We start from the raw sequence: 26,830 nt of genomic DNA on the forward strand, positions 1-26,830 counted from the left end.
GCCTACTCCGCGCTCCGTGGGTGACATCAGTGGACGGACTCTCACTCGAAAGAGGAAGCGCAGAAACCCAACTTCGATGAGCCACGAGTTTGTCCGTGTCGTCCAAACTGAATTCAGGCAGTAGGATGAGTATCAGCAACCGAAAAGCACGACAGCACATGGAAGTACTGCACACACGCGTGCCTGCGAGCGGTGAATCGGTGACAACGCGTCAAGGCCGCACATTAGTGAACATGTCCGTACTGACAGCGAAGTTCTTGAAAGTCTCGTGCCTGATCAAAGAGGACGAGTCCACAGCCTTTCTCAGCAGCCATCTGACGAAAAGGACCCAAGCGCAAATGCACGCACCTCTCTTCGGTTCTTGTCTGGCAGCGTCTAGTGACCAATCTCCGCGACGTCGGCGAACTCGTATACACGCAATCGTGTTCTCCGGAGAGTTCCAGAGAGTTCTAAACGCAGTGAAAGCAGCCGTAACGAGATAGCAGGCCGTCGTCTAGACAATGATAGACTCTACTCTACATGCCGCGACGGCGAATGACCGTTGTATACACATTTCACCAAGATAATAGCTCAGGCTGGGTGAGTATCACTGTATGAGCGTACACATTACATTGTTTATTAGCTTCGAGCGTTCTCGACGGGTCTCAGAGTGAGGGAGTTTAAGTACTCACATCATCGGGATATCGAGCCCGCATCTCTGCAGTCAACACCAACTTAGTAGGCAGCATGTTCCCGTGTTCGTCCTTTGCCATATCCTCCTGAGAGACGTCCTCAAAGTAGCGCCTGAAGTTAGGCCACAACTGGCGGAAGTTCCAGGCCGCCTCCTTCGATAACGCTGAGGACTTCAAGGTTGAAGGATCAGTGACCGCTATCGACGGTGTATGAGCCATAAAGTTTTAGAGACAAACTTATCAATACCGCTCACCACGCTCGTGAAAATTTGGGGAGAGTACCACTTTGAATTGAATAGAGTCTTCGTCGTAGTCGGCTGCCGCAACGGCGCTTGATCTAGGTATTGGCTGGCGCAATTCGTATGAGTCTGGTATATCGACGCAAAGCATAAAGAAGAAAATAGCTCACCTTCCACCCGGTGATGCAGCCGTACTCATTTGTCCTCGAATCTTGTACGATCTCACCGACGAGATGTTTGCTCGCTCCCTGCAAGCGCCGGGTCTTCCGCTGCATGACAGCTGTGTTCGTATCTTCAATACGACGTAGAATATTGTTCAACTCGGCCGCGGAGACGGAGAATTCCGCCGGAACCTCCGCGTCAGTGGGGAAAAGCGCATTGAATATGACGGCTTCGCCGTCGAGCGGTAGTATTTCCGTCATGAAGGCCGTAAAGAGAAGGGACAGGGACTTGCCGCCCCGTTGATCCATTACCGGGTAGCCACTGGCTGTGAGGTAACATCCCATGGCGTGCATCGCTCGGAGCAGCGTTTCGCTTGTATGGGCGTTATTCCCGGCAGCCGGTAAGGGTATGTTGGCGTTGTGGAGGTACCAGCCGGCGATGTCCCCGACAAGATCCATCCTGGCCTCGTCGAGGAATTCACGAGGATGAAGAGGGGCGAAAGATTGCGCAACTTCCACTCCTGTACTGAGGCCAGCCTCATCGTTGCCTCTGTCGGGGGCGCCGACGGTGATGAGAGGCGCCCCTTGGCGGAAGTTGACGACGATGGGGCCCGAAGACATGTTTGGCAAGCGGACGCAGCAGACCGTCTCCCCTGATAGGAGGTGGGTCGGAAACGCCTCGCACCCGAGTCGGTCGCAGATCCCCGTGAATAGCCAAGATTTCGTCAAGACGCTAAGGCGCCCATGGTGGGCTGCGCCGCGGAGGAGATGGTGGGGAAATGACCTGAGGAAGGGAAGGCCGATACCAGCATGATCTGCATCTATAAATGAGCGGTCGCTCTGCCTCAATTGGCAGCTGTTTCGGGAGTGACGACAACTCACCGTCGTTCGTCATCCATCCCGATGCCTGCATGAAGCTGATGACCTCCCCGCACAACCGATACAGGCTGACATCTGGATGTTCCATGTCGACTTTGACGCGGCGCTCATACAGAAACTTTGAGCACATGCTAGTAGTCCTGTCCAACATCTCGTCAATCTGTACACAGAAACTCTTAGCGTCATCTTTATGCAGACTAGAAACCCCCTCTCACCTCCGTGGGGGAATGGTCGAAGAATGCCGAGAGCGCCGAAATCATATGCTCGAATGTCACGGACGGGTGTCCATTCGCGACCCGCTTCCATATTTTCACCGCCCAATAGCGCGCGATGATTCCTTGCGCAACACCCGCCCAGTACCCTCGCGAGAATGCATTCGGTGCAGCAGGGACCAACGTTTCACGGCTGTGGCGGAAGTAATCTGGGACCGGGAGCTCCCTCTCGTGGCGGAGGACGTCCCATACATCCCACGAGTACCTCTTGGCTAGTTTGCGCGCCAGTGCGCCGCGCCCCGCTGCGTGTGTGCGGATGCCATCGAGGAGGCGCAGCGCCTGTTTGTCCCGGACGCGCCGCGCGATGTACTGCAATCGATAGTTGCCGCCGTAGTACGCGCGCCGCCACGTATCGCGCTCTGAGGTAGAGTGCGAGTAGCGCGCCTCGTAGTACGGCCTCCAAATGACGTTGGGTAAGGCGGCGGCGCGGATGTAGCGGCTGGTGGCCAAGAGGCTGAATAGAGTCCTAAGGCCTAAACCTCCTTCGAAGCTGAACAAGTAGGTGAACGCCTCTGTGTAGACTTCTAGGGGAAGCAGCGGGAGTCGGCGACAGGCATCCATGTCGCCGGAGAGTGGGTGGTGGGATGGGAGGAGTCCTGGAGGCTGAGGTGTATTGACGGCCAGCCTTGCGCGCTCGTGCGTGACACCAGTGCACGGGCCTTACACTAGAAGGAGGAATCACGATATCAGCAACCGAAGAGCGCGACAGTGTAGGCAGGTTGCGCACGCACGCGTGCCTGGGAACAGTGCACGCTTCGGAATCGGTGACAGCACCTCAAGGCCGCAGACGAGCGAACACGTCCGTACTGAGAGCGTAGTCACTTTCTGAAGGTCTCGCGTCTATCCAAAAAGGACAAGTGTATAGCCTTTCTCAGTGGCGAAGAGACGCAAAACGAGCGTGTTTGTACACACCTCTCTTCGGTCCATGTCTGGCAGCATCCTGTGACGGATCTCCGCGGCGTCGGTGGTTTCGACGATTACCCCAATGTGTCTCTCAGGTGAGTTCCAATGGCTGGCAAGAGGTTGTCGATTGGACGACGTGGCCATCGAGTGGGCACCGTCTTCCCAATCGCTTCAAAATGCTCTCGTACAGTTGACAAATTTGGCCCACAGCAGCCTCGCTCGACATTTTCGAGATGGCCCGGAAAACGCGTGCATTACGCGGATACTGTGCCTTGTTCAAAAAGGCCCGTTAACCGTTGGACTGTCACGTCTATTTCAGGAGGCATGATTGTATCGTGACTCACCTCAAGTACTCTACGTAGACGTGCGATCTCGCTGCGGCCAATACGTAGAGCTCCGATCGAGTCGTAGAAAGCCAAGGGATTCTCAACAACAACTTGCATTGGGCAACTTTGGGCAGGCGCCCACTGCGGCAAAGCAACCATTTGGCGCCGAGCTCGAGACGAGAAAGAGAAAGAGAACGTTCGCATTCTCATCGTTGGTGTACAGCCTAAAGACAGGCCAGCACAACAACGTGGTATACTTTTACAAAATAAATGTACTATAAATGCAGTCATCGTCCGCGTATACATCTCGTACACGTCTAGGTCGCCAAGAACCTCCTCCCCCATCCTCCCCCGCACACATCATCATCATAACGTCAGTAACAAATCATTAATGGTCGTCCGCGCCCTTGTACCCCCACAGCACCATGCGCGTCGCGCCGTCGTGCCAGCTCTCGACCCGTCTGCGCGACACGATCGAGTACGTCGAGCGGTCCGTGCCCACGAACCCGTGCGCCCCAGACTGGATCGCCGCGTCGAGGATGACGGGGTACCACCGCCCGAACGCCTCCGCCGTGCCTGCCGCCTCGTGGTCGAGCGTGCGCCACCCGAGCGCGCGCACCTCCTCCCACCACGCGGGGTCCTTCTCGTCGCTCGTGATGATCACGCGCGTCATCGGGATGTCGAGCCCCTTGCGTGCCAGCAGCTCTTCCTGCACTTCCCTGGGAATGCCGGTCAGTAACTTTAAGATCTGGGGTAAGGGGTGCGTGAATATCTGGGGAGGACGCTTACCTGACGCGGCGCGCGATGACGGGGAGCGGCGCGAAGCAGTCCTCGGGCTTCTCCGCCGCCCAGCACCAGTTCGCGAAGTCGCCGTGGCGCACGTGGATGGCGATGTACTGCATCCGGGAGAGTAACGGTCAGAACCTTCATATTGCACCGGCAGGCGGGAGACAGACTGACCGGCGGCAATTCGGCTTCTGGAGGCAAATCGAATACTTGGCGCACGAAGAGTCCGGCGACCGTCTCGATGCGCTCCGTCCAATGCAGGTGACGCAGGACGTTTCTCCAAGTCGGCGCATAGTCGTGCTCCAAGTCGGTAGACTGAAGACCCGAATTGTCAGAACGATGTCACAGAAGAGACTGCGGAGAGCCTACCTGCTGGGCACACGCGTAGTACAGGTAATCGAAGCAGAGCATATGCTCGTCCGGGTCCAGAGTCGCGTTGTGCACCGGGGAGGGCAGGGGGTTCCCGATGTTCTTGGCGCGTTCCTCTGGGAAACTGAGGCGCGCCAGCGACCAGAAGGTGCTGCACAGGTCGTGCTGGTAATCCGGGATCTGCTTTATCCAGCCGGGCGCCTTCGTATACGAGATGTCTGCCGGATTGAAGTCGGAGTGAGCCGGGCATAGAATCGCGGCTCCAACGGACGCCCTCACCGAGCTTGAGCCACTGCTCTGGCACCACGCTGCCTCGTGGGTGGTGTTCGTTATATTGGACGGCCTCCCAGACGTTCCAGCAGCCGAGGTCGTCGACCACTTGGCTCTCGGGATCTTTTACCTCGTACCACTCGACGATTTGGATGCCGGATTCCTCGTTGAATCGCGGCACGTCGAAAACCTCCCCGAACATGATTGGGGGCACGTCGCCGCCGATGTGAGAGGGCGTGAACATGCCGACGACCGGCACGCGGTCCGTAATCTGGCCGAGGTATATGAGGTTCGCGTACGTCATAATATCGTTTGCTGCACGAAAGGTGAGTACAAGGTCGCGTCGGGGAGTAGGACGGTGGCTCACTCCATCCCGCAGATATCCAAGAGGTGATGTACTTGGTGTCGTTTCGCAGGTTATCCCGGAAGCTCTGGGTAGGGGCGCCAAGTACGAGCGGGGAGTACTCAGGCGTCTCTTCCTCTTCCTCCAGTGGCTCAGGCTCCGCGGCCGGTTCTGGAGGCTGGTCATGGGAGACCGGGAGCGAAAGATCGACGTCCAAGGACGGCTGAGAGTGCTCGGATACGGGTACCGCGAGAGACCCCTCATGTGTTCCGAGAGTAGTGAAAGAGAAAGACACTAGAGCAATCACGGCGAGGGACAGGCAGGCGGTGACAAACAGACGACGCTTGTGCGCGAAGTAGGGCATGTACCGGGGGTTGAACGAGCGGGATGCGGGGGACGAGGGCGGGGTGGAGTCGGCGTAGGGGAGCAGCGGCATGCTGGACTGGGATCTGCCATGGGTGAAGGCAGCGGCGGGCTTCCCGCTCACAGGCATGATGAGTTTGCGGGAGTGAGGAGACGGGGGGAAGACTGCTGGGAAGAGAAGTCAGTCTGGATGGAGACGGGCGAATAATAGGGAGGCGAGGGGGGCAGAGCGGGAAATCCGTTGCATGCCGCGCGACCAGGAGCGCGAGGCCATCTGTCCGCCGGGCGTGGTCCGTGAAGGAGACCACACCGCCCGACTTCCTCGCACTCACGCGCGTCTTCCCCTGTCGATCGCCCAGATCTCAGATGCCCTGTCACGGCCTTGTCCCGATCCGGCAGACATACGGTCACATTGGTCCTCGATCGTCACGCGCGCCGGACGGTGAATCTGCGGCGGCGTGCTTGGTTTGCAACGCCCTCCTCCGCTTCGGCCGCAGCATGAGCGCTGTCCAGTCCATGCCGTCCTCCTGCGGCGCACCGCTCGCCGTCTCCCAGGATCGCGCCATCTACACACCCAGCGCCACGCTGTGTGTCAGATGCCCTGCAGCGTCCATCGATGCACCCGCAGAACGCGTGCGGCGAACATATTCTATTCCCGTATGCCCTGAATATACGTAGCCTTCCCTCGCTCCCCTCCCCTCGGAGTCCCCGATTTCTGCCCCGTTACTACCCGCCAGATCCATCTCCGCATCCTTGCCGACAAGGGGCTCGCAGCCACCATTCTTCCAGGTCGTCCGCCGGCTGTTACGCCCTGTCTATCCGCACCGTGTGGCCACCGTCCCTTAATACGCCCATCAGTCGGTTCTCTCCTCGCTGTGGCTGATCTTGAAGTACGCCCGCGTTCGTGCTGCACTTGTCCTTCGACCAAGCCCATACCCCGTCCGCCCCCAGGCTCCGCCATCCTTTCAGTTGCCCAGCATGAATCACGACGCACCTCAGACTTGGCAGGTCGCCGGCGTAGTTAGCTTCTACATGGGTGCTGCTCTTGTCGTACGTCATTTGTAGCCGACCAGTATCATCTCTTGGCGTCTATGCTAACTACGTTCTACAGATGGTCTTTGTGTAAGAACACTCAAGTGTTGCATTGCGATGCCGTTCTAACACACCTAACAGCAACAAAGCTGTCTTGAACTCCTCCCCGGACCTGCCGCTTTTCTTCCTGCTCATCCAGCTTACGCTCGCGGTAGTGCTCCTCCATGGGGCCGCCTTCATCACGAAGCGTGTCGAGATTCCAAAGCTTGAGCTGAAGACGGCCAAAAAGCTGGCGCCAGTGACCATCGTCAACGTCGTGGGCCTCGTGTTCAACATCCTATGCCTTCGCGGCGTCGACGCCTCTTTCTTCCAGGTAACGTTACGATGACCATGCGGTGACTACCCTTTCGCTCATACGTCGCCCATAGATCGCTAGAGGGATGGTTCTACCCCTCACAATCATCGTGTCGTCTATTCATGGTCGCTCCCTCCCTTCTATGAGGGTCCTCTTCGCGGCAGCGATCGTCACCGCCGGATTCTTCATCGGCGTAGCACCGAGCTCTGCGTCTACCGATCGCTGGCATGAGGCCCCCAGCCGCCTTTCCATCGCATACGGCGTCCTATCGTCGCTCTTCATCGCGATACACGCCGTCCTCATCAAGTACTCGCTTCCGTACGCCGGAAACTCTACGATCCAGCTTGCGTACTGGCAGAACCTTGGCTCTGCGCTCCTTCTCGGACCGTTCATCCTCCTCCAGGGCGAGCTCTCGAGCCTCTCGCAGCTCATCCGCACCCCGGAATGGAACGCCGAGGTGTTCGTGTGGGGCAGCATCGTGACGGGTGTCTTCGGCTTCCTGCTATGTGTCGCCGGGCTGCTCAGCATCAAGGTTACGAGCCCAGTCACCCATATGTTCTCTAGCGTAAGTTCCCTGTTTCGTCCCCTCTACGAGCGCAGGGTCTGACGTCGCCTCCTGATACCATCCTTCTGTCACCGACATATCTATGATATCCCAGGCCGCCCGCTCCGCCATCCAAACCCTCCTCGGCGTCTGGCTCTTCCACGACTTGTTCACTGCGTGAGTGCTCTATTACTGATATGCTTTCCATGTGCTGTGCCTTGCTTCGCACTTCTCCCCGCCCTCTAACTCCCTAATCACTTTCGGATTGGCGCTGTTCTATGTCATTCGCCAGGGCGCCCGCTAATCACATTGCGCTATGCATAGGAATCGCGCCATCTCTATCCTCGTAATCGCCGTCGGGACGATGTACTACACATGGGTCAAGTCCGTCGAGGCCGCACCAGCCCCGGCACGCGCGGCGCCCGCGATCCCGAAGGACGACGTCGAGGCGAGCGCTGGCATACAGCTCGACGAGATCGAGGGCGAGGTCCACGATTGGCAGGACGAGAAGAGGCGGCAGGCCGCGTAGCGGCCGCACACGCCGCCCGATTCTCAGGATATCCTAGCGCTGTCCGGTGGCTGCGGCTCTGGCAACCTTGTTGGCCATTACCCGACACCGAGGTGATGGGGGCGACTTCGCTGCGACAGCGGTCGCGCCCACGGACGCTTGTATTGATGTTTGGCACGACACTTTGACGAACTGTACTACCTAGACGACCGCCCAAAACAATGAATACATACCACGAAATTCCTTACAGGGTGCACGGATATACCGGACTTTGCTCGTTCAGCATGTACTCTAGCCCGCTTTCGCCCCCGTATGCGGCCCGACCCCGTCTGCTCTGGGATTCCTCGGACCGACTTGTGGCATCATGGGCTGCACTAGAGTTCATTGCCTGCCACCAGGTGCTTGGCGCGCTCGTACCTTTTGCGCCCTCCGCTCGCCCGGGACGCGAGTGCCCAGTTGCGCTCGAGGAGGGCGATGGAATGGCCGTACGCCGCCTTCTAGACCTGTCTGCTCCTCGGACGCTCGTGGCGGCTGTGCGCAGCGCACTTCCGTAACGCGAGGCATTCCCATGCCCATGGGAAGTTTAGCAGAGTTTAGCGTCCTCTGCGCCGACGTACGTCCATGCGATAATTGATCAGCAAAGTGCCCATTGAGTACGTGCCTTGCTGGAATGCGCGCAAGACGCCGTCTGTACATACATATGTCGTCGCGAACAGATGCGGACGCCCCGGGGAAGCCCCGCGCAGGCATCACGCACGCCTTAGCGAGGCATCCGCCTGTCCTAAACGTCCCGCTTCTCTTTCCGCGCGCGGTCTGCAGCGTTCGATGCATCATGGGGCCCGCGGGACGAGGCGACTAGACTCACGCCCGATCCCAGGCCCAGGCGCGTCGCATTTTTCTCCGAGTCCGTGCGTGAGCGCGGCGTGCGCGCGCCATAGCACGGTTCTGGTTCTGATTCCGATGGGCTCGGAAGAGCGTGCCAGAAAGAACTGGCCTGGCGCGTCGCCCGCGGCCGCGGGCCCATCGCCATTGCCATTGACGGAGGTGGCGGACTGGGACGCGGTCGCGCGAAGCCGTCCCCGTGCGGCCACTGGTGTGCCGATACTCGTGTGCCGTCATACACAGTCACGCCTGCCGCGTCTCCTAACGCCCTCGGACGCTTGATTTGGCTCACCTAGCCGTCTCCGTACGTAGCAGCGCCACAAGTGGGGCGGGGTCGTTCCCCTGCGTATTACGCGTGCGGCGTAGCACGCCCTCAAAAACGTCGAAGCGACGCGGTTGAGCATTGCTCAATCGGACGGCGGGCGGTGCAAGGGCAGGCCGCGCCGTCGCACGCGCGCGCCACGACGGCCGTATTTTTGGCAGTTGGGGCGGGCGCACGCCTCGTGGATGCGGACCGTATCACGTACGTCTGACTGTTAGTGCAATGTATCTGCAGGTGTTTTCGGGCGAGAGAACCGTTGAGTGGATTCTGTGCGTGGAGCCGTATAGGGTGCCTCACCTTGTTGTACAGGATCTTGCGCGAGAACGGCGTTCGGGTGCTGAAGCTGACAAGCTTGTGGAGGATCTGAAGACGACGGAGGGTCCGGAAGGAGTTAGTCTCCGACGTAACACGTTCCCGAGGCAGAGGTATAACGTCGAACGATCTCCCGGGGAGGTAGAGGTGTGACGACGCCCCTGGGCACCCCTCGCTACCTCTGATGTTGAGTGACGAGCGTGCGTTGTTGTCTATCCATCTTGCTTGCCCACCGACGGTACCTACGAGTGGAGCGCGTCCACGAGCTCGCGCGTTGTGTGCCCCTTGGAGGCCGCCGACGAGGGTGTTTCCGATTGGTGTCGCTACGGTTCATGACGATGTGCTCGTTCGATCGTTCGCGCGGTGCCGATGTACCCTAAACAGGGACGACGCGTTAGCCACATTGCTGCAGTGGAGCCTCTCCAGGGGGATCGTGCCGGTGCCATGTTTTCGGGTCCGAGAGAGTTGAGAGACCTGAACGATGCACCCGTTGTTTGTGGAAGAACAGAAAGGGTTGTCGCCGATGTCACGCCCGGGCGTGCGATGCTTAAACCCTAACCCCACGCGGCTGAAGCGTGACACCGCGCACCCACATGGCGCTCGCACTTCGCCCCGCACCTCCTCCGATATTCGAGGGATCTGTCCCTTGGCCGGCCGCGCAGTGATTATCGACGACTCCAGAAGAGGGCTCTCCCGCGGACGCCTTCTTCCGGCAGAACGGCGCCCTGCTCCACGGGGCGGCGTGGACGGCACATCGCATCCATCTGCGGGATCTGAGATGCCCCGTCCTGTCAACCTCTCTCCGTCCCCGGTCGAGCGCGGCCTCGAAGCCATATTCGTCCGTTTATTGGCCACACATTCACGCGTCAGGCCCGCGCCAGCATGCCACTGCCCTCGCACGTCGTGCGTCGTCGACCGCACCAGGTGCCATAAATGCATGGCCTTTGTGCGGCCGTATGTATCGCGTCTGTCCCTCCCTGCCGCCCCACCCTCGCGCCGCTGCCGCCTTCCACCCCCGACGCCTGTCTGGGCTTTTATACCGCGCTGTCTGAGCGCACGAACGCCGTGATCGCTCTCCGTCGTGCTCGCCTACCAGTGTCAATATGTCCGACAACGCTGCACTGCTCACCCCACCCACGTCTGTGACCGACTTTCCGGAGGATGTGTGGGACAAGTCCAATGCCGACGACTCTCGGTCGGACGTGAGCGACGTCGCTGCCGGGCCGTCGCGCAAGCACCGTTACGAGCGTAAAATGGGCGATACCGAGCTCTCCTACTTCCTGCCTTCTAGACAGACGGGCGTGAATGACATGTGAGTATTGTGCGTTCAATCTATCCAACCTCGACTGATCACACGTACAGGTATTTGCATCTCGGCTTCAAAGCGCCTGAGCGTGTCGCTCGGCGTTCCCGAGTGTGCACCGCGTGGGCTATCCTCCGACTCCGCCATCCCCTCCTTTGCGCCCGAGCGGAGCTGCGCGACTATGACGACGTAAGGTTCATGTACGTACTGTTTGTGTTTCTCCGTGTGGGCGCCCTCTAACTGCGCCGTCCACCCGGCAGCTATGATGCTCCCTCGTCCGCAGAGGCTGCCTATTCCGACGCGGACGCCAACCTTGAGTATCGGGCCCAGACGAAGGATGGTTTGTACATAGCCTCCTCCGTTTTATCTGCGCGCTGACATCGCCGTGCCCGTTCAGAGCTGATTGACACCTATCTGAACGGCCCGCGCACGCTCTCAAACTCTAGGCTGTCATACCTCATTCTGTCAGAGCCCCAGAGCTCTCCAGAGCTTATGCCTACCCCGCCCCGCACGCCCTCGCCCCCGAGCCTGACACTCGAAGCTGATTCGGCGTCCGCGAACGAGGCCGCGATCGAGCCTAAGCGCGAGTACGAGCTGCTCATCTGCGCGATGCACTTCCTCGGCGACGGCATGGCGCTGCACCAATTTGCGAACGACTTCTTCGGGTTACTCGGTGGCGCGAAGTCTGACGACGAGCTGCGCGACCTGCTGCAAGAGGAATGGCGCACCCGGTGGGCCACCGCCCCTGAGGAAGTGAGTTATCCATTCCTGCTGTAGAGCGCAGCTGCGGCATCCTAACGCCGCGATCGCAGTCCGTGCTTCCCCCCGCGCTCGAAGATAACATGCCCCTTCCATCTTCGAGGTTCCGCCGGGCAGCCGCCCAGGTCGACTTCCAGCTCTCGCAGCAGCGGCTCATCGGCGGCCAGGTCTTCCCCCGGCGCAAGCACCCCGAGCGCCACACCGTCGTGCCCACCGTGTCCGTCCCGGAAGAGCGCACGAAGGCGATCCTGAAGAAATGCAAGGCGCACGGCGTGTCCATCTCCGCCGCGCTCTTCGCCGTCTGCAACGTCGCCTGGGCGCGCACAAGCGGCGGCGCGAGCGTCGCGCCCACGCTCATGTACTCCGCGCTCAACCTCCGCCCGTACTTCTCCGTCCCGCGGCCCGCGCCGCGCGACTCGTACTGGTACCTCGCGATCGGGTACTTCAACGTCGTCCTGCCCGGGTTCCTCCCGTCCACCCCCGCGGCCACGGAGGCGTCGTTCTGGCTGCGCGCGCGCCAGGCGAAGGAGCAGAGCACGCGCGCGGCGAAGAGCCCGCTCGTCGCGTCGCGCACGCACGAGATGGCGCAGGAGCGCGGGGCGCGTGCGCGCATGTGGGCGAAGGAGGACGACGAGCGCGAGGCGGGCACGTACGTGCCCCCTGCGCCGCCCGCGGTGCCCACTGTGCCGAAGGAATCCGTGTACCCGGTGCGCGCGAAGTCGTCCGCGGCGGCGCTTATCGGGCTGAGCCTGCTGGGCAATCTGGATGGCGTGTACAGGCACGCCGCGTTCCCGGGCGTGGAGCTGCACACGCTGACGACGGGCTCGCGCCAGCGCCAGGGCGCGATGCTTCTGTTCGGGTACACGTTCAAGGGCCGGCTATGGATTAGTCTGGGGTACGATAGCAACGGGTTTGAGGAGGGTGTGGTGGAGCGGTTCTGGAAGGAGGCGATGGTCTGTGTGGACGAGTTTCTGGGATGAGCGAGGTGGGTTCGGGCTTTCTTGCTGGACTGTGTTTGAACATTATTTGTTACTGGTGTCGATGTACGAGTAAATGTGGACAATGTCTAGTGTAGTAAAAGTCAGCAATCATAGACAACATTTGAAGTCTCTGTTGCGTGTAGAGGGCCAGGCAACCCGTTGGTAATGACCAAACGTGCTTGTATTAGTAACCCAGGCTACGAAACTCGTCATGCAGGGGCAGAAGTGGACAGACAACGGTCGGCGGTATACGTCTACGGGAAATGTCGTATCGTAGGGCACATCATGGTGAATACGGTAAACCTCTGCAGTATGACGTACCATGGCTAGCTTGCCCTCTTCCCACCACCGATAGCGGTCAGTCGTCACAAAGCCGGAAAGCTATGCCGCGCATGCGGCACGCGTCCTCAATGCGCTCCCATCGTTCCTTGTCACCAGGGCCAACGACGAGCTCCAGGGTCGCTAGACCGTCACGGCTTCTTCGCGCATCCTCCAGGAATTCGAGCAGAAGACCTTCATCATCATGTTCGGGGATGATGGGAAGCCGGAGTACCCGGAGGGTCGAGGGGATGACGCGGAAGAGGCCAGGGGTGAAGGTGCCTGGCGCTGCGTGGAGGTGCTCGAGCGATCGACAATGCTGGACGAGTTCGTCTGCGATCGGGATGGGGGCCTTTGGCATGGCGATCGCCTTTATTTCGACTCGTGTGAGACCTGCGCAATGTGCGGCGACACAGGAGACGAGGAATGCATCCCGCTCGGGATCGTCTCCTAATCGACTGGTGAGGTGGAGGGTCTCGAGCTGGGGTCCCACGGCGGAAAGGAGTGTGTTCATCGCCGGCGAGTAGCCTTCGTGTGCGACGAGATGGAGAGTCCTGAGTTTGGTTGGGCGGGTGGTTACCGACAGATACCCCTTTTCGTCCCCTTTGAGCTCGAGTGACAGACATTGCAGATAGGGAAGCTCGAGAACAGGCTGGATACTGCTCAGCGAGTAGAGACGCCCCTGAAGCGTGATGTGATGCGTCCCTCTGATAGCTGGAGACTCTATGATGGAAGGAGGAGGGTGCCCACGTTCCCATCTCCAGCAGAAATTCCGGAGGTGGTCGGCGGGTATATGCTTGATCCAGTCACAGAGGTCCGCGATGGGAGAATGGGTCCATACGGTGACTAGGCAGAGCCTACGGATGAAGCGGAGAAGATGCGAACGCGTCCTCAAGGTGCGTGCGAGGAGAGCTTCTCGGGGACGGCATGCCAACGGAGAGTACTCGAGCTCCCTGTACAGGGCGGCCTGAGCGGGGATGGTCCAGGCGCGGCAGACTGCGGCGGATTGGGCCAGTACATGGGGATGAGAGGCATGTTCGAAGACGTAATGGAGGACGTCCTCTTGCACGAGAGCATGCGGGCGGTGGGGGGTCATGGTATTGCTCAACGACATGAATTGCTACCCAACAGACAACTAGCGGATTAGCTGCGCACGCACTTGAACACATTGATGTTGATACTCACTGCAATGAAGACCTGAGCGGCTTTGTGCGGTGTTACGAGCAGAGCGATAGGGTCGCTTCGTGCAAGTGTACGGGACAGAGTCGGAAGAGGCGGAGAGATGGCCTACCGTAATCTTCGTGGAGGCCCGCTGCCCTTATGTACCAGCTCGAACGTAGACATGACTTCATTCGAAGTCAAAGAAGCCTGCATGAGTAAGTTCCTTTCTAACTTGGCGAGAGGGGGCTGGTCAGCAAAGCTCGGGCAGCGGGCGCGCGCTCTTGACCGTCGCGGTGGCTGCTCGAGAGAACCGCGCAGGTGGCGCGAGGCAGCCCACACGAGCGCCCGACCACGCGAAATTTGGGCACGTGCACGACGCGTTCGACGCGTCTTCGCTGAATCCTTTCGACCCGAGTCCACCTCCTACCCCGTCCTGCTTGGTCTCTCCGTCATCTCTTGCATCCACTCCCTCTGCATCCATAGAAATCGCACTCGTGTACTGCAGGAACTCCGACTGGCGCGTCGCAGTCGCCACGTATAATGTCCACCCTCACCACAGCCGCCCAGTCGGCCGTCTACCGTCGTCAAACTCCTGCACCCGTCCATCCCCGGCCGAACCTCACGGATGACTATGAACGTAAGTAGTCCGACCGGTATTGCCCAGAGTGCTTACTCAGTGTACTGCGCAGGATGGTACACCGAAGCCGCCCCCAACAACCGAATGCTTCTCTCCCTCCGCTCAGGGATCGACTCGGAAGTGGCTTGGGCGCTCGACCGTCTTTGCCGACTTTGCCAGAATGAGCAATTCATGCTCATCGCTATCCCGGGCTTGACAGACGCCCTCTTCGAGTGGCCCGAATGGTACACCAAGCAGGGCGCAAAACTCTTCAGTGCCGACTCTGGCGTCTTCGCCGTCTCTCCACAGCAGGAGCGCAAACGGAGACATGCCATTGAGTCGCTCTTCATCCTTCGCAATGCTGCTATGCATTCATCCAACGCGGAAGAGCTTGCACTCCATCCCAAAACGCGAGACCTCATCCTCTGTTCGTTGCACGACCTCAAGCCGGACTCGGACCCCAACTCTGAGTTCCTCCTCTATGTCATCGAAATCCTCCAATCCATTGCCCACAACATCATCCTACCTCCACCGAATACCTCCCCGAAGGCTAGCCCTATAGCGCCTCTTCAGCAGATCGCAGGGCTCTCGTCGAACCGCGCCTTGATCGTCGCGGCGTTGACTGCTCTCACTGTCATGTACTCAAACCCAAGTAACACCCCTCACCTCTACGCGGAAGCCCCTGCACTTGAGACCGCCATGAACGTCCTTCCTCTTATCCTCGACAAGGACCTCATTGACGCCGCGCTCAATTACATGTATGCGCACCTGTCCTATCCGTCCATGACCAAGGCATTCCTGCGGCATCCGCGAATGCCGGGCACTTTGAGACTTCTGGTGTCGCTCATTCTAGCTGACCAAATGGAGGAGAATGTCTCGTTTGAAATCGGAATGCCCGCATACACCGTTCCGGCCCAGTCATATACTGCCAAGGACCACGAGCTGACGAAGGAGGAGCTCGACACGCTGCTTGCGATGCAAGAGCCTCAAAGATGCTACGAATGGTGAGCTCTCTTTCGCCTCCGCTCCAGTTCGCGACTAATGTATGCGTCTCAGGATGAAGACCATGTTCGTAGCCAAGCCCGACGGAGAGTTGACGCAAGTGGACTTTTGGAATCTCTACAAGGATGTCTTCTTGCCCTACCAGGATCGACATCCCTTGCTCGTCGCGTCTGACGTGATCAAGAATGTCAACACCGTCTTCCCCCAAGCACAAGCGATGGTTCTCCCCGGTCCGCCCCAGCGATTCGTCGTGCGTGGCGTAGACCGGCGGAAAGACTATTCAGCTAGTGCGCAGTTCAAGTGCCAATGGGATCGCTCGCAATGCTCCGCGGAGGCATTCGCGTCGACGGAGGAGCTCTACGAGCACGTTCTCGACCAGCACCTCACTCCCTTCGAAGGCGCCCACATGCCCTGCCTGTGGGCCACCTGCGCCCAGTCCGACATCACCAAGGCGCAGATGCGCGGACACGTCCTCACGCATCTACCAGACATGCAGCCTCCGCCCAAACACCCGTCCCAGCCGGACACCATCACCCTTCCCTCCCAGGGATACCAACACCCCGTCTCAGAGCCAACGACCCGCCCTTTACCACCGGCGCGCTCGACACGGGTGACATACATGCGGCCACACGTCGACCCGCCGCCGAGCTCGCTCACAGCGCTACTCTGCCTGCGTGTCCTCTTCCGCGCATCGTTCGCGTCCGCAGACGCTGCTCCCCGCGCAGACGAGGACCACTTCGGGTTCCCGGGCGTTGTGGACGAGGAGGATGATGCAGAAGAGGAACGCAACAAGAGCACAGCAAGCGACATGGAGGGCGAGCGGAGGGGAAGGAAGGCGTTCATTGGCATCCGGTATCTGATGGAGGACGTGCGGCTGCGGCATGAGACGTTCCAGGGCTGGATTACGGAGATGGTTGACGCGGGGCTTTCGGGTACCACGACGTCGTGAGCTTACGTGGTGTGTCGCGATGTTGTTTGTAGCGTACTGTATTGTCGTTGTTTTCGTATGGTGGCTATTGATTTCCTACCCGGCGTTCTACGTCCGACTACCCTGAGCGTGTATGCAGTCAGTGTTATTCTAGGTGCCACAACACTGCCACCAAGATGCGAACGTGGCCGCTCACTGCGGAATCGACCTGCTCAGTACTCCCATCTGCGTTTGCCTAGGGCAAGTCGACGCATCTTGTTTGTATATCGCTTTGTACAGTATATTCGGGCTGCACCTTCGTTCAAACCTGCGGCCGGTCCTACCCCCATTTGAATGGAGCGCCGCGACTCCGTGCAGTTTCTGCCGAAGTTCGAATCTATATACAGCCGTCTCCTACAGGTATGTATTACTCTCGTAACACATAAATGTCTTCCAATTCTGACTTAGCCTTATCAAGGGAAACACCCCGGAACAAATCTCGCCAAATGTTCCCTCCGAGAGGTTCTGGTCGGACCTGCTTCTCCTACCAGTAGACAGGGGTCTCCTCTCTGCTAAACTGCACGAAGTCCGCAAAGACGACTGCCTTGGGAAACTCAAGGTCCGTCCCGCAATTATTCCGAGTTTACTCGTTGTCAGTGTGTCACTCACACACGGAGTCCTGCTGCTGCCAGTAGCCTGTGCTGAACGGGCTTGTAGACGCTTGTATCGCGGCGCTCCGCTCTGAAGACGCCGACGGCACAGTAAAAACTCATAATGCCGCGATCACTTTGGCTGTAGTAAGCCGTGCTGTGTTGAGCAAAAACCTCGCGGGGTGGGAGGTGATGGAGGTCTTCGCTGGGGGTGTGAGCGACAGCGACAGAGTGTTCAAGGTTAGCTCTGGAATGCATGTGATAGCCTGAACTTGAAGGGCTTACCAACTGATATCGTCCATAGGGCCTGACGGGTGCGGTAGAAGGGGTACTCGGAGACACCTCAGCCCCAGGTGGGTGGAGTACCGTGCTCTCCCTATCGTGGGTGTCTCGCTGATCCACCCTGTAGCTAGCCTTCGGCACGAGGTCCTGCAGATGACCGTGACATTCGTTTGCGGCATCAGCCAACTCAGCCCCGGGGCGTACTTCCTCCAGCACGACCTCTTCCCTTGTATCGCCGCGGTGCGTGTTACGGTATTAGAATCGCCGGGAGAATACCACTCATAGCACGCTTACTAGACTATCACCGCTCCCGATACAGGACAATTCACCTTCGAAGCAGTATTGCTTATGGCCCTCCTGGCGAACTTCCACAAGTCCGACGCTGCGAAGATGAACCCTTACCTCACTCGTATACGGGACTCGACGGATGAAGCACTGATGCGGAAGATTTGCTGGGCTGCGAACTTCGCTGTCGCGGCGGTCGTGAAGTCGGTCTCTTCGGCTCCTTCGTAGCCATCTGCTAACCAAAACCATGATATATCCGCAGGGCTTACCAGAGTATTCAAGACGATTCGCCGCCTACGTTGACAACCAGCTTTGGGTCTATGTTCTCGGCTCTGCGACCGGACCGCGTCCTTGCGTCGAAACCAGTCGATCTTCCCCGGGAAGTATTCAAAAGCCAGTGCGTCGCATGGTTTCTCCCCCTCCGCACCTGCATACTGAGCGGAACGTGCAGGCCCATCGAAGCATGTGTGATTTTGCTCCCCCTGTTCGAGTTCCTGCATGGCAGCGCAACATTTCGCAAGACATTTACCGAAACCCTCATCACTCAGGACGGCACATCGACCAAAGCTCTACCCCTCACCTTCCTATCTATGACCTCGTATCTATTATCTCATGCTTCATCTTCGTCTTCCCCGCGTGCCATTGCCTATGCGAATCTCGCACTCAATATCCTCTTGGTAATTTCTGAGAGCGAAGAAATACTAGGCGCACTGAGTCAGAACACTCAATTGGACATACGACTTTGTCGCCAGGTCTGTCCATCTACATGACCGTTCTCACAAGAGCGACACATTGATAAACAAGTGGATTGTAGAGACCGCCGTATCTACCACCATTTGACCCACCTAGGTCCCCACTATGTGCTTTCCTCGACTGTTGTATTTTGTGGCTTCGGCACAACATGCAGAAGAAACTTGAGGTCCAATGTTACCTGTATGTGAGCCCCTCCCCCGCTCTGCCACTGTCGCTGAACTCACGCAAATTAGCACATGCATAGGAGCGTGCTATAGGATCTTGTGGTACCTGCAAAAAGAACATGTACGACTAGGTACGTTGGGATGCGCACGTCCGGCGGCCGCATTGCATCCTACTCACAATGGATGTGCAGACTATCATTGGCAGGAGCTGTGGCGTGCCTTGGTTCTGCTCCTCGACTTCTTGGCTAGTAAGCTAGAGAGCTTGACCACTACTGGGGGCATCGAGCAGTTGGTCCAAGAGGTAGGCTCTTCGTACACAGGCATCACTGGAAGCGCACCAACGCATGTTTCTAGACGCTGCTGCTCGTCGACTTCGCTCTCTGCCGCAGCGAGCAGCTCCTACCAAGCCCCGCCGCAGTGAACGAGCTCGTTGTGCGTCCGACTCGCTGCCTTTGAAAATACAAATGCTGATAAGCTCTCCAGTACGAGGTCGTGCGCTCCGCCGAGGTGTTCCGGAAGCAGCACGCCCTGTTGGAGAAGCTCGCCAACCCCCACTCTAACACCTCGCCAAAGCGCGTATCAGGCAGCAAGCCGCGCGCCAAGCAGGCTCTCGAGAACATCATCGCGCTGGCGGAACAGTTCGAGGCGAAGCTCCGCGAGGCAGGCGTGCGCTCTGCGAACCAGGGATTGCGTGCGGTCGCGAAGGACATCGAGAAGTCGGACGGGTTGAGCTACGGCGTTGACCTGCACGGCGCGGACGATCCACCGTGAGTGTCGTTCGCGCTTTTTGAGAGTTGGCTCTTGCTTACACGGGCGACGATCCTCTTTGCAGGAAACAGTCGGAGGATGTAGTGGGCTTCATCCGGTTCGCCTATGCCGATGGGATGGCCCTCATGCCTTGACGTAAATGGTGACCGCGGATCGCTCCAGCCAGTCTACTTACCCTTAGTTTACGACACTTGCCACCATAGCTACAGGCTGGTAACGCTGAAGCTATCATGACCGTGCAATCATCGCATGCCATGAGCATCAGGCATCCATCTTCTTCGCCACCGAACGGCAGGGCGATAAGGATTGCGCCCACAGACGGCGAGAGAGCCGCTAGCGTGGAGTGCTTTGGGGTGTTTCTGCAACGCGGGGTGAGTGCTGTAAAATACGAACAGGAACAGCTGGCATGATGTTGGATATGTGTTGAACATGTCAGGGCTGCGAGATACGCGTCGGGAGTGAGAGCCCGAAATGGAAAGGGCCCGACGCTTTCTTGGCCGCGTTCGAGGCTCGGGACGGAAGGGCGACGGAGCCGAGTCACAAGGAAAAATCTTTTTCACCGCGTGTACGTTCACTCGTGACCGTTCCGCCCGTAAGGTCCGTTTGGCTTTCATGGCCGTCTCGCAATCTAAACACGGGCGCGAAATGAAGAGACCCTATCTGAGATGCGCAGGCTTTTCTCGAGCATACTGAAAGATTTTTTGAGAGGAAAACACACGAAAGAGGAGGGGAAGAGAGTGGGAAGGGGAGCCGGCTCGGGGGAGACGCTGGCGGAGCGCCGAAGGGGCGGGCTTGGGGAAGGGGAGGAGCTGGCCGCTGTGTAGGACGATAAGCGTTTGCTTTTACTCGGTGAATGGCTCGGTGAATCCAGCATGCTGCTCAAATTCAAAATGCCTCTCCTCGCGCCCTCGTCTCCCTCACCCCGTCTCTCCACCCCAGCCCACCGCCCAGCCCTTTCCCCGGGTCGCAGGGTGTCCCTATCCGCCCATGGCGGCTTTTCGAAACCTCTGTGCCCTCGCCTCGCGGAACATCGTCTACCATGCTCGCCCAGTCAAATTGAATGCCGTCACGCGTGGTCTGGCGACGGCGAAGGCCCCCTCTTCTCTTTTTGCGTCTCTAGACACGTTTACAGACCGTCATATCGGCCCAGATGACAGCGAGGTCGCGCATATGCTGTCGAAGCTGGGCTACGACTCTATGGACGCGTTTGTCGCGGACACCGTTCCCCAGAAAATCAGGGTATCCTCCTCTTCTGTGAGCAACGAGTCCATCCCCGCTCTCAGCGAGTCGGAGCTCTTCCAACGGGCCAAGGAACTGGGGAAGGCCAACAAGCCTGTCAAGAGCTTCATTGGCATGGGATACCACAATGCTGTGGTCCCGCCTGTGATCCTGCGCAACGTATGTTTTTTTTTCCGTTTGCAATGAGCTGCAGGGTCCCTGAGACGTGCCACAGGTCATGGAAAGCCCGGCCTGGTATACGCCGTACACTCCCTATCAGCCTGAGATTGCCCAAGGTTCGTTTGTGCCGCCCTTGTGAGCTTGAGACACGTCATAACGAGCATCCGCAGGTCGCCTGGAGTCTCTGGTCAACTTTCAGACGATGGTGATGTCATTGACGGCTATGGACATCGCGAACGCTTCCCTTCTCGATGAGGCGACGGCTGCGGCAGAAGGCATGGTTATGGCATTCACCGCCACGAACGGCAAGAAACGGACCTTCTTCGCAGACAGCGGTGTCGCCCCGCAGACTATCGCCGTCCTGAGAACACGCGCGAAGGGCTTTGGTATCAACTTGGTGGTCGGCGACGCCCTCACGGCTCTCGAGGACGCGGCGCTTCGTGCGGACCTTTGCGGCGTTTTGGTTCAGTACCCCGACGTCAACGGCGCCGTCAAGGACTTCTCCGGATTGGCAGAAGCTGTCCACGGTGCAGGCGCCCTGCTCGTTTGCGCTACCGACCTCCTGGCACTTACCTTGCTCAAGCCGCCGGGCGAATGGGGCGCCGATATCGTTTTGGGCAACTCGGCGCGGTTCGGTGTCCCTGCAGGGTACGGCGGCCCCCACGCGGCGTTCTTCGCGTGCACGGACAAGCTCAAGCGCAAGATGCCTGGTCGTCTGATTGGTCGCAGCCGCGATGTCAATGGGAAGCCCGCTTACCGTCTCGCGCTTCAGAGTGAGGATTGTCCAATCATAGTGTGTCATCCAATGCTGACTCTCTGGTAGCTCGTGAGCAGCATATCCGCAGGGAGAAGGCTACCAGCAATATCTGTACCAGTCAGGCGCTCCTTGCCAACATGGCCGCGATGTACGCTGTCTACCATGGACCGGCCAGCTTGCAGCGCATCGCGCAGAAGGTCCACACCTTCGCGCAGATCATCAAGAGCGCCGTAGAGAGCTACGGATACAAGGCGGTCAGCGCGCAGTTCTTCGATACCCTCACCTTCGAGGTCAGCGCTGTTGTGAAGGATGCGGAGGTCCTCCACGTCGCGGCGCTCGCAGCTGGTATCAATCTGCGTCGGATCGACGATCATCATGTCGGCTTGACCCTGGACGAGAGTGTCGGCGCCGAGGATGTAGTGGCCCTCGTCAACATCTTCGCCTCCGCCGCCTCGCTCTCCCCCGTCACTCTGGCTGACCTCGCCTCGACTTCGCTTTCGTCGGCTTCTATCCCGGAGAGCCTGCGCCGCACATCCAAGTTCCTGCCCCACCCGGTCTTCAACACGCACCACTCCGAGACGGAGATGCTCCGGTACATCTACCACCTCCAGTCGAAGGACCTCGGACTCGTGCACGCGATGATACCTCTGGGCAGTTGCACAATGAAGTTGAACAGCACGAGTAGCATGATCCCGCTCACGTGGCCCGAGTTCGCGTCGGTGCACCCCTTCGCGCCGAAGGACCAGGTCAAGGGCTACACGGAGCTGATCAAGGCGAGTTATTCTTAGTCAGACCATGGGAAGGTTGCATGCTGAACAAGAATATAGGAGTTGGAGTCTGACCTTTGCAAGATCACTGGGTTCCATGCTTGCTCTCTGCAGCCCAACTCAGGCGCTGCGGGCGAGTATGCTGGTCTGTCGGTCATCAGGGCCTACCACGAATCGCGCGGCGAGAGCCATCGCGACATCTGTCTCATCCCTGTCAGCGCTCACGGCACCAACCCGGCTGTAAGTCTATTTCTATCTATCACGTACGTACCGCAACTGACATATCTTCACTAGTCGGCAGTCATGGCCGGCCTCAAGGTCGTCCCTGTCAAGACGCACGCGGATGGCAACCTCGATCTGGAGGATCTGAAGACAAAGGCTGAGAAGCACAAAGACCAGCTCGCGGCATTCATGGTACGTACCCGAGTATTCGTGCATACAATTACGCAATCACGCTTACAATATTTACAGATCACCTACCCTTCGACCTTCGGCGTGTTCGAGCACGGTGTACAGGACGTTAGTGCAATCTTCGCCATGCCCAAATTCCTTGTTGACATTGTTACTGCAGGCCTGCAAGATCATCCACAACAATGGCGGTCAGGTCTACCTCGATGGTGCCAACCTCAACGCGCAGATCGGCGTCACCAACCCTGCCACTTGTGGCGGTGATGTTTGCCACATGAATTTGCACAAGACGTTCGCAATGTGAGTAACATCTCAGTTTGGATATGTGAAATGCGCTCATCAACACCCTTGTAGTCCCCATGGTGGAGGCGGTCCTGGCGTTGGCCCTATCTGCGTGGCTGAACATCTCTCTCCTTTCCTCCCCACCCACCCCATCATCTCCACCGGCGGCGACAAGGCGATTAACGCAGTCGCAGCCGCGCCCTACGGCAGCGCCTCCATTCTCCTCATCTCCTGGGCGTACATCAAGATGCTCGGCGGCGCCGGTCTCTCCGACGCCTCGAAGCTTGCCCTGCTGAACGCCAACTACATGGCGCAGCGCCTCTCTGGCCACTACAACCTCCGCTTCAAGAACGGCAAGGGCCGTGTTGCGCACGAGCTCCTCATCGACCTCGCCGAGTTCGACAAGGCCGCAGGTCTGAAAGTGAACGACTTCGCTAAGCGCCTGCAAGACTACGGCTTCCACCCGCCCACGTGCTCGTGGCCCATCTCTACCTGCATGCTCATCGAGCCCACGGAGTCTGAGACTCTCGAGGAGATCGACAGGTAAGCAGTATTCCGTTGGTCCGACCAACACGTGTTGAACATCTACTGTGCGCAGGTTCTGCGATGCTATGATCCAGATCCGCAAGGAGGCAGAGGACATCATCGCCGGCAAGCAGCCCAAGGACAACAACGTCCTCAAAAACGCCCCGCACCCCATCTCCGTGATCGCGCAGTCCGAGGAGGAATGGAACCGGTGCGCATCCTCGGGATCAGCGCTGTTCGAACCACACTGACTTGATGCGTTCGCAGCCCATACTCCCGCCAGACGGCGGCTTACCCCATGCCGTGGCTTCTCGAGAAGAAGTTCTGGCCCACTGTTTCCCGCATTGACGACGGTAAGTTCAATTGGCACCCACCCTCGAACGTACGTGTGCTGATGTTTCTTGAACGTCATAGCCTACGGCGACACCCACCTCATCGTAAGTACCATAACCGCTAAAGACACATCTACCCAATACTAACGTACTCCATTCGCAGTGTGACTGCCCTACCGTAGAGGAATCTGCTTCTTCGCTCTGATCACCGCTAGACTCCGCATCCTAACCTCACTGTACCCATACCTTAGTTGGGCTTTCTATTCTACTAGATGGCCCGCGCCCGGCCCCGCGTCTGTTCAACCGCGCACGCATCTTTCTGTATCATACGCATTCGCTCTCCTGTTGCATACCATAGTAGTTCGCAATACAGCACACATCCTATACGGGTCGGCATTATAAACAAAGCGCTAGATACATTATTGCGAAGACTCAATCACAGCCCGGTAAAGCTTAGGCAAGAACCGCTTCAAGCGGCCCCGGACCTCCCCCTCCCGATTCTCCCTCGCCGCGAACTTGAGCAGGATGCGCACGGACTCCGTGTCCGGCTCGACGCCGTCGCTGCGGCCCGTCATCTCCAGGCAGAGCACCTTCATCGCCTCGTCGAGCCGGCCCAGGCGGCAGAGGCACTCGAGGTACGTGTTCCAGTTCTTGACGTTCATCGGGAACTCGACCTCGAGCAGCGCCCCATACACGCGCACAGCCATGTCGTACGCACGGGCGTACGCGCACGCATCGAGGATGATGCTCACGCTCGCGCGGTTGAAGCGCACGCTCGCGAACAGCGTCTGCCAGATGCGGCACGCCTCCGCGAAGCACCCCGCACGCTGGTACGCGTCCATGAGCTGGTTCCAGAGCGCGGTGTCCGGCGTGAACGACGGGTTCAGGTTGAGGTGGTTGTGGATGCGCGCGATCGCCTTCGCGATCGCCTCACGCGCGCCGGCAGCGGCGTCCGTCTTGTGCGCGGCCGCGGTCGCGAGGCGCGCCATCTGCGCGAGGATGACGGTGTACGCCTTGGGGCCGAGCGGGATCCCGAGCTTGCGCATGTCGCTGATGATGTTGAAGTAGAGATCGACGGAGGGGATGTTGTTCGGCCACGAGGGAAGCGTGCAGAACGCGTCCAGGATCCCGACGTAGCCCTCCTCGTTCAGGACGGGCTCCTTTCCGGACATGCCCTCGGGAAGCGCGATGAGGCGATACATGCGGAAGGCCTCCTCGGGAGTGGGAGAGGCGTGCATAAGAAGGATGATGACACTAGCGGCGCTCGGGGAGTCGAGCTGCACGCCGAACCGCCGCATGTCGGAGACGAGCGATACGGCGATTGGCAAGTACTTCGGCACATTCCCAGTGGAGGTCATGGCACGGAGGAGAAGCTGGTATGTGGCTCGATGCGGATATAGGTCCTTCTCTTTGACACCTTCACTCGTATCCTCCGAGTCCCCGGTGAGTCGAGTAGCATCCACCTCCTGGGTTGCTGACGGACTCGTCTCCTTGACACCGTCTAGATGCGCAACAAAGTGGCGATAACGGTCCAAGGCTTTGTCGATCGACCGCTCCGTAGGTTTATCCAGTCCGCGTAGGGTGAGGAGGGGTTTGACGAAGAGTTGCAGCATTGGAGCCGCCAGAGGAATGCCGGTAGAAACCGCATACTCGTACAAGTCGGCGACCGACTTGTTGGCCTTGGCGCGGCGCTCCATCAAGAGCGCGATGATTCTAGGACTAGCTTTCCGCCCGAGAACATTCTCCCAATGCTTGAGGGTCGCGAGCTGGTCAGAGTCGCCGAGAACAGCTGCGAACGTTGTCTCTGATGGAGTGAGTCCAGCCCGGACAAGGTGCTTGTAGATGCGTGTAGTGTCGTCGCGACTCGAGCGGCGTGCGACGTCGACCATGACGCTAACCAGTCGTTCGGGAGGGACCAGGCCTGGGCGACCTAGCTGTGTGATATACATGACTTCCGCGTCCTTCGCTTCGTCGTCCATTTGTATACTTGCAAGGCCGTTGGTGATCGCCGCGAGCGTACGAGAATCGTAGGGATATCCGCAAGAGTTTAGAGTCCTGATGAGGAACTTGACGGAGGCATAACTAGGAGGGCGGTAGCCACGAGCCGAGGGCTTGGCGGAGAAGAGCGCCTCGAATATCGAAAGGGAGGTCTCTGGCGTACTCGGTCTCCCCATCTTGTGCATGAACGCTAGGACTTGGGCGACCAGAGGGCAGTCAGGGCGTTTGGCTGCCGTATAGAGAAGTGCATCCCAGGTCGAGAACTTCGAGGCATAGGTGACGCTCTTCATGTCCATGGACAACTTCAACCAATGGAAAGCCGTGGCAAGTTCGGCAGCCTCAAGAAAGTCATGGAAGACACCACACGCATAGTCATTGACGGCCACGCTTGATAGACGGGCGAAACGTTCGAGCGCGTCAGGTAGGATCTCGAGGTCTTCATGGTTCCTGCGCCGAGCGAGCTGAAGGAAAGCTCTCCGGAGGTTGGGTGGGACTAACACGTCCTTGTAGTCATCGAAAGACTCGACAAGTGAGACGAGAGCATCGTAAGAGGGTCGCGGAGATTGGTAGGGTTGGGTCAAGATTGCTTTGTAGAAATTGTCGACCGCATGTCGATACCGCATATACTCCCGGTCCTCAGGGCGAGTGATCTGCCGTTTGCGTGTGTAATGCGAGTCATAGCGCAGTGTAAGGGTTGGAAGGACGCGGAATGGGCGGGTCCGAGGTGGTCGGGCAGAGAGACGAAGTAGGGAGAGACTGCCTTCAGCGAATGCCCCCCGCAAGAACATTCATATAGTACTGAAGATCGTTTAGTACTCTATTCTCGCAAAGAGAGGACCGAGCTCACCTTTCCATCCAACGGAGTCGACGCACAGACA

General features: G+C 58.7%; 7 protein-coding genes across 7 annotated transcripts; 5 read left to right on the forward strand and 2 right to left on the reverse strand.

The window, feature by feature from the left end:
- Window positions 1–3,839: 3,839 nt before the first annotated feature.
- TRAVEDRAFT_110304 (uncharacterized protein) lies at window positions 3,840–5,655 on the reverse strand (the record flags this gene model as incomplete). Its single annotated transcript, XM_008034616.1, has 6 exons — window positions 3,840–4,170; window positions 4,241–4,347; window positions 4,412–4,552; window positions 4,607–4,824; window positions 4,886–5,191; window positions 5,244–5,655. 6 exons carry the CDS (start codon window positions 5,653–5,655, stop codon window positions 3,840–3,842), a joined length of 1,515 nt encoding a protein of 504 aa, XP_008032807.1.
- A 656-nt stretch (window positions 5,656–6,311) lies between these two features.
- On the forward strand, window positions 6,312–8,255 carry TRAVEDRAFT_68127 (uncharacterized protein). The gene is made up of 6 exons (XM_008034617.1): window positions 6,312–6,632; window positions 6,694–6,704; window positions 6,756–6,987; window positions 7,043–7,534; window positions 7,629–7,690; window positions 7,838–8,255. The coding sequence occupies exons 1-6, from the start codon at window positions 6,561–6,563 to the stop codon at window positions 8,040–8,042; spliced, it is 1,074 nt and encodes a 357-aa protein (XP_008032808.1). The 5' UTR covers window positions 6,312–6,560; the 3' UTR covers window positions 8,043–8,255.
- Window positions 8,256–10,379: 2,124 nt separating this feature from the next.
- On the forward strand, window positions 10,380–14,182 carry TRAVEDRAFT_68128 (uncharacterized protein). The gene is made up of 6 exons (XM_008034618.1): window positions 10,380–10,849; window positions 10,900–11,040; window positions 11,101–11,180; window positions 11,238–11,593; window positions 11,653–14,017; window positions 14,083–14,182. Exons 1-5 carry the CDS (start codon window positions 10,641–10,643, stop codon window positions 12,577–12,579), a joined length of 1,713 nt encoding a protein of 570 aa, XP_008032809.1. The 5' UTR covers window positions 10,380–10,640; the 3' UTR covers window positions 12,580–14,017; window positions 14,083–14,182.
- Window positions 14,183–14,598: 416 nt separating this feature from the next.
- TRAVEDRAFT_55253 (uncharacterized protein) lies at window positions 14,599–16,625 on the forward strand (the record flags this gene model as incomplete). The annotated part of the gene is made up of 3 exons (XM_008034175.1): window positions 14,599–14,695; window positions 14,748–15,678; window positions 15,731–16,625. 3 exons carry the CDS (start codon window positions 14,599–14,601, stop codon window positions 16,623–16,625), a joined length of 1,923 nt encoding a protein of 640 aa, XP_008032366.1.
- An 800-nt stretch (window positions 16,626–17,425) lies between these two features.
- TRAVEDRAFT_33082 (uncharacterized protein) lies at window positions 17,426–19,488 on the forward strand (the record flags this gene model as incomplete). The annotated part of the gene is made up of 11 exons (XM_008033766.1): window positions 17,426–17,473; window positions 17,538–17,586; window positions 17,643–17,755; window positions 17,813–18,003; window positions 18,063–18,197; window positions 18,252–18,552; window positions 18,615–18,733; window positions 18,787–18,848; window positions 18,909–19,018; window positions 19,072–19,149; window positions 19,201–19,488. The coding sequence occupies 11 exons, from the start codon at window positions 17,426–17,428 to the stop codon at window positions 19,486–19,488; spliced, it is 1,494 nt and encodes a 497-aa protein (XP_008031957.1).
- Window positions 19,489–20,419: 931 nt separating this feature from the next.
- TRAVEDRAFT_68131 (glycine dehydrogenase) lies at window positions 20,420–24,297 on the forward strand. The gene is made up of 13 exons (XM_008034619.1): window positions 20,420–20,883; window positions 20,939–20,999; window positions 21,054–21,656; window positions 21,707–22,413; window positions 22,468–22,647; window positions 22,702–22,821; window positions 22,879–22,926; window positions 22,979–23,115; window positions 23,170–23,640; window positions 23,696–23,833; window positions 23,890–23,975; window positions 24,037–24,059; window positions 24,118–24,297. Exons 1-13 carry the CDS (start codon window positions 20,473–20,475, stop codon window positions 24,157–24,159), a joined length of 3,027 nt encoding a protein of 1,008 aa, XP_008032810.1. The 5' UTR covers window positions 20,420–20,472; the 3' UTR covers window positions 24,160–24,297.
- A 1-nt stretch (window position 24,298) lies between these two features.
- Window positions 24,299–25,774, reverse strand: TRAVEDRAFT_138929 (uncharacterized protein). The gene is made up of 2 exons (XM_008034620.1): window positions 25,418–25,774; window positions 24,299–25,360 (listed from the first exon to the last, which is right to left on the reverse strand). The coding sequence occupies exons 1-2, from the start codon at window positions 25,649–25,651 to the stop codon at window positions 24,374–24,376; spliced, it is 1,221 nt and encodes a 406-aa protein (XP_008032811.1). The 5' UTR covers window positions 25,652–25,774; the 3' UTR covers window positions 24,299–24,373.
- Between the last annotated feature and the right edge of the window lie 1,056 nt (window positions 25,775–26,830).

This window comes from Trametes versicolor, assembly GCF_000271585.1.
Source record: "Trametes versicolor FP-101664 SS1 unplaced genomic scaffold TRAVEscaffold_1, whole genome shotgun sequence".
Classification (NCBI taxonomy): domain Eukaryota; kingdom Fungi; phylum Basidiomycota; class Agaricomycetes; order Polyporales; family Polyporaceae; genus Trametes; species Trametes versicolor.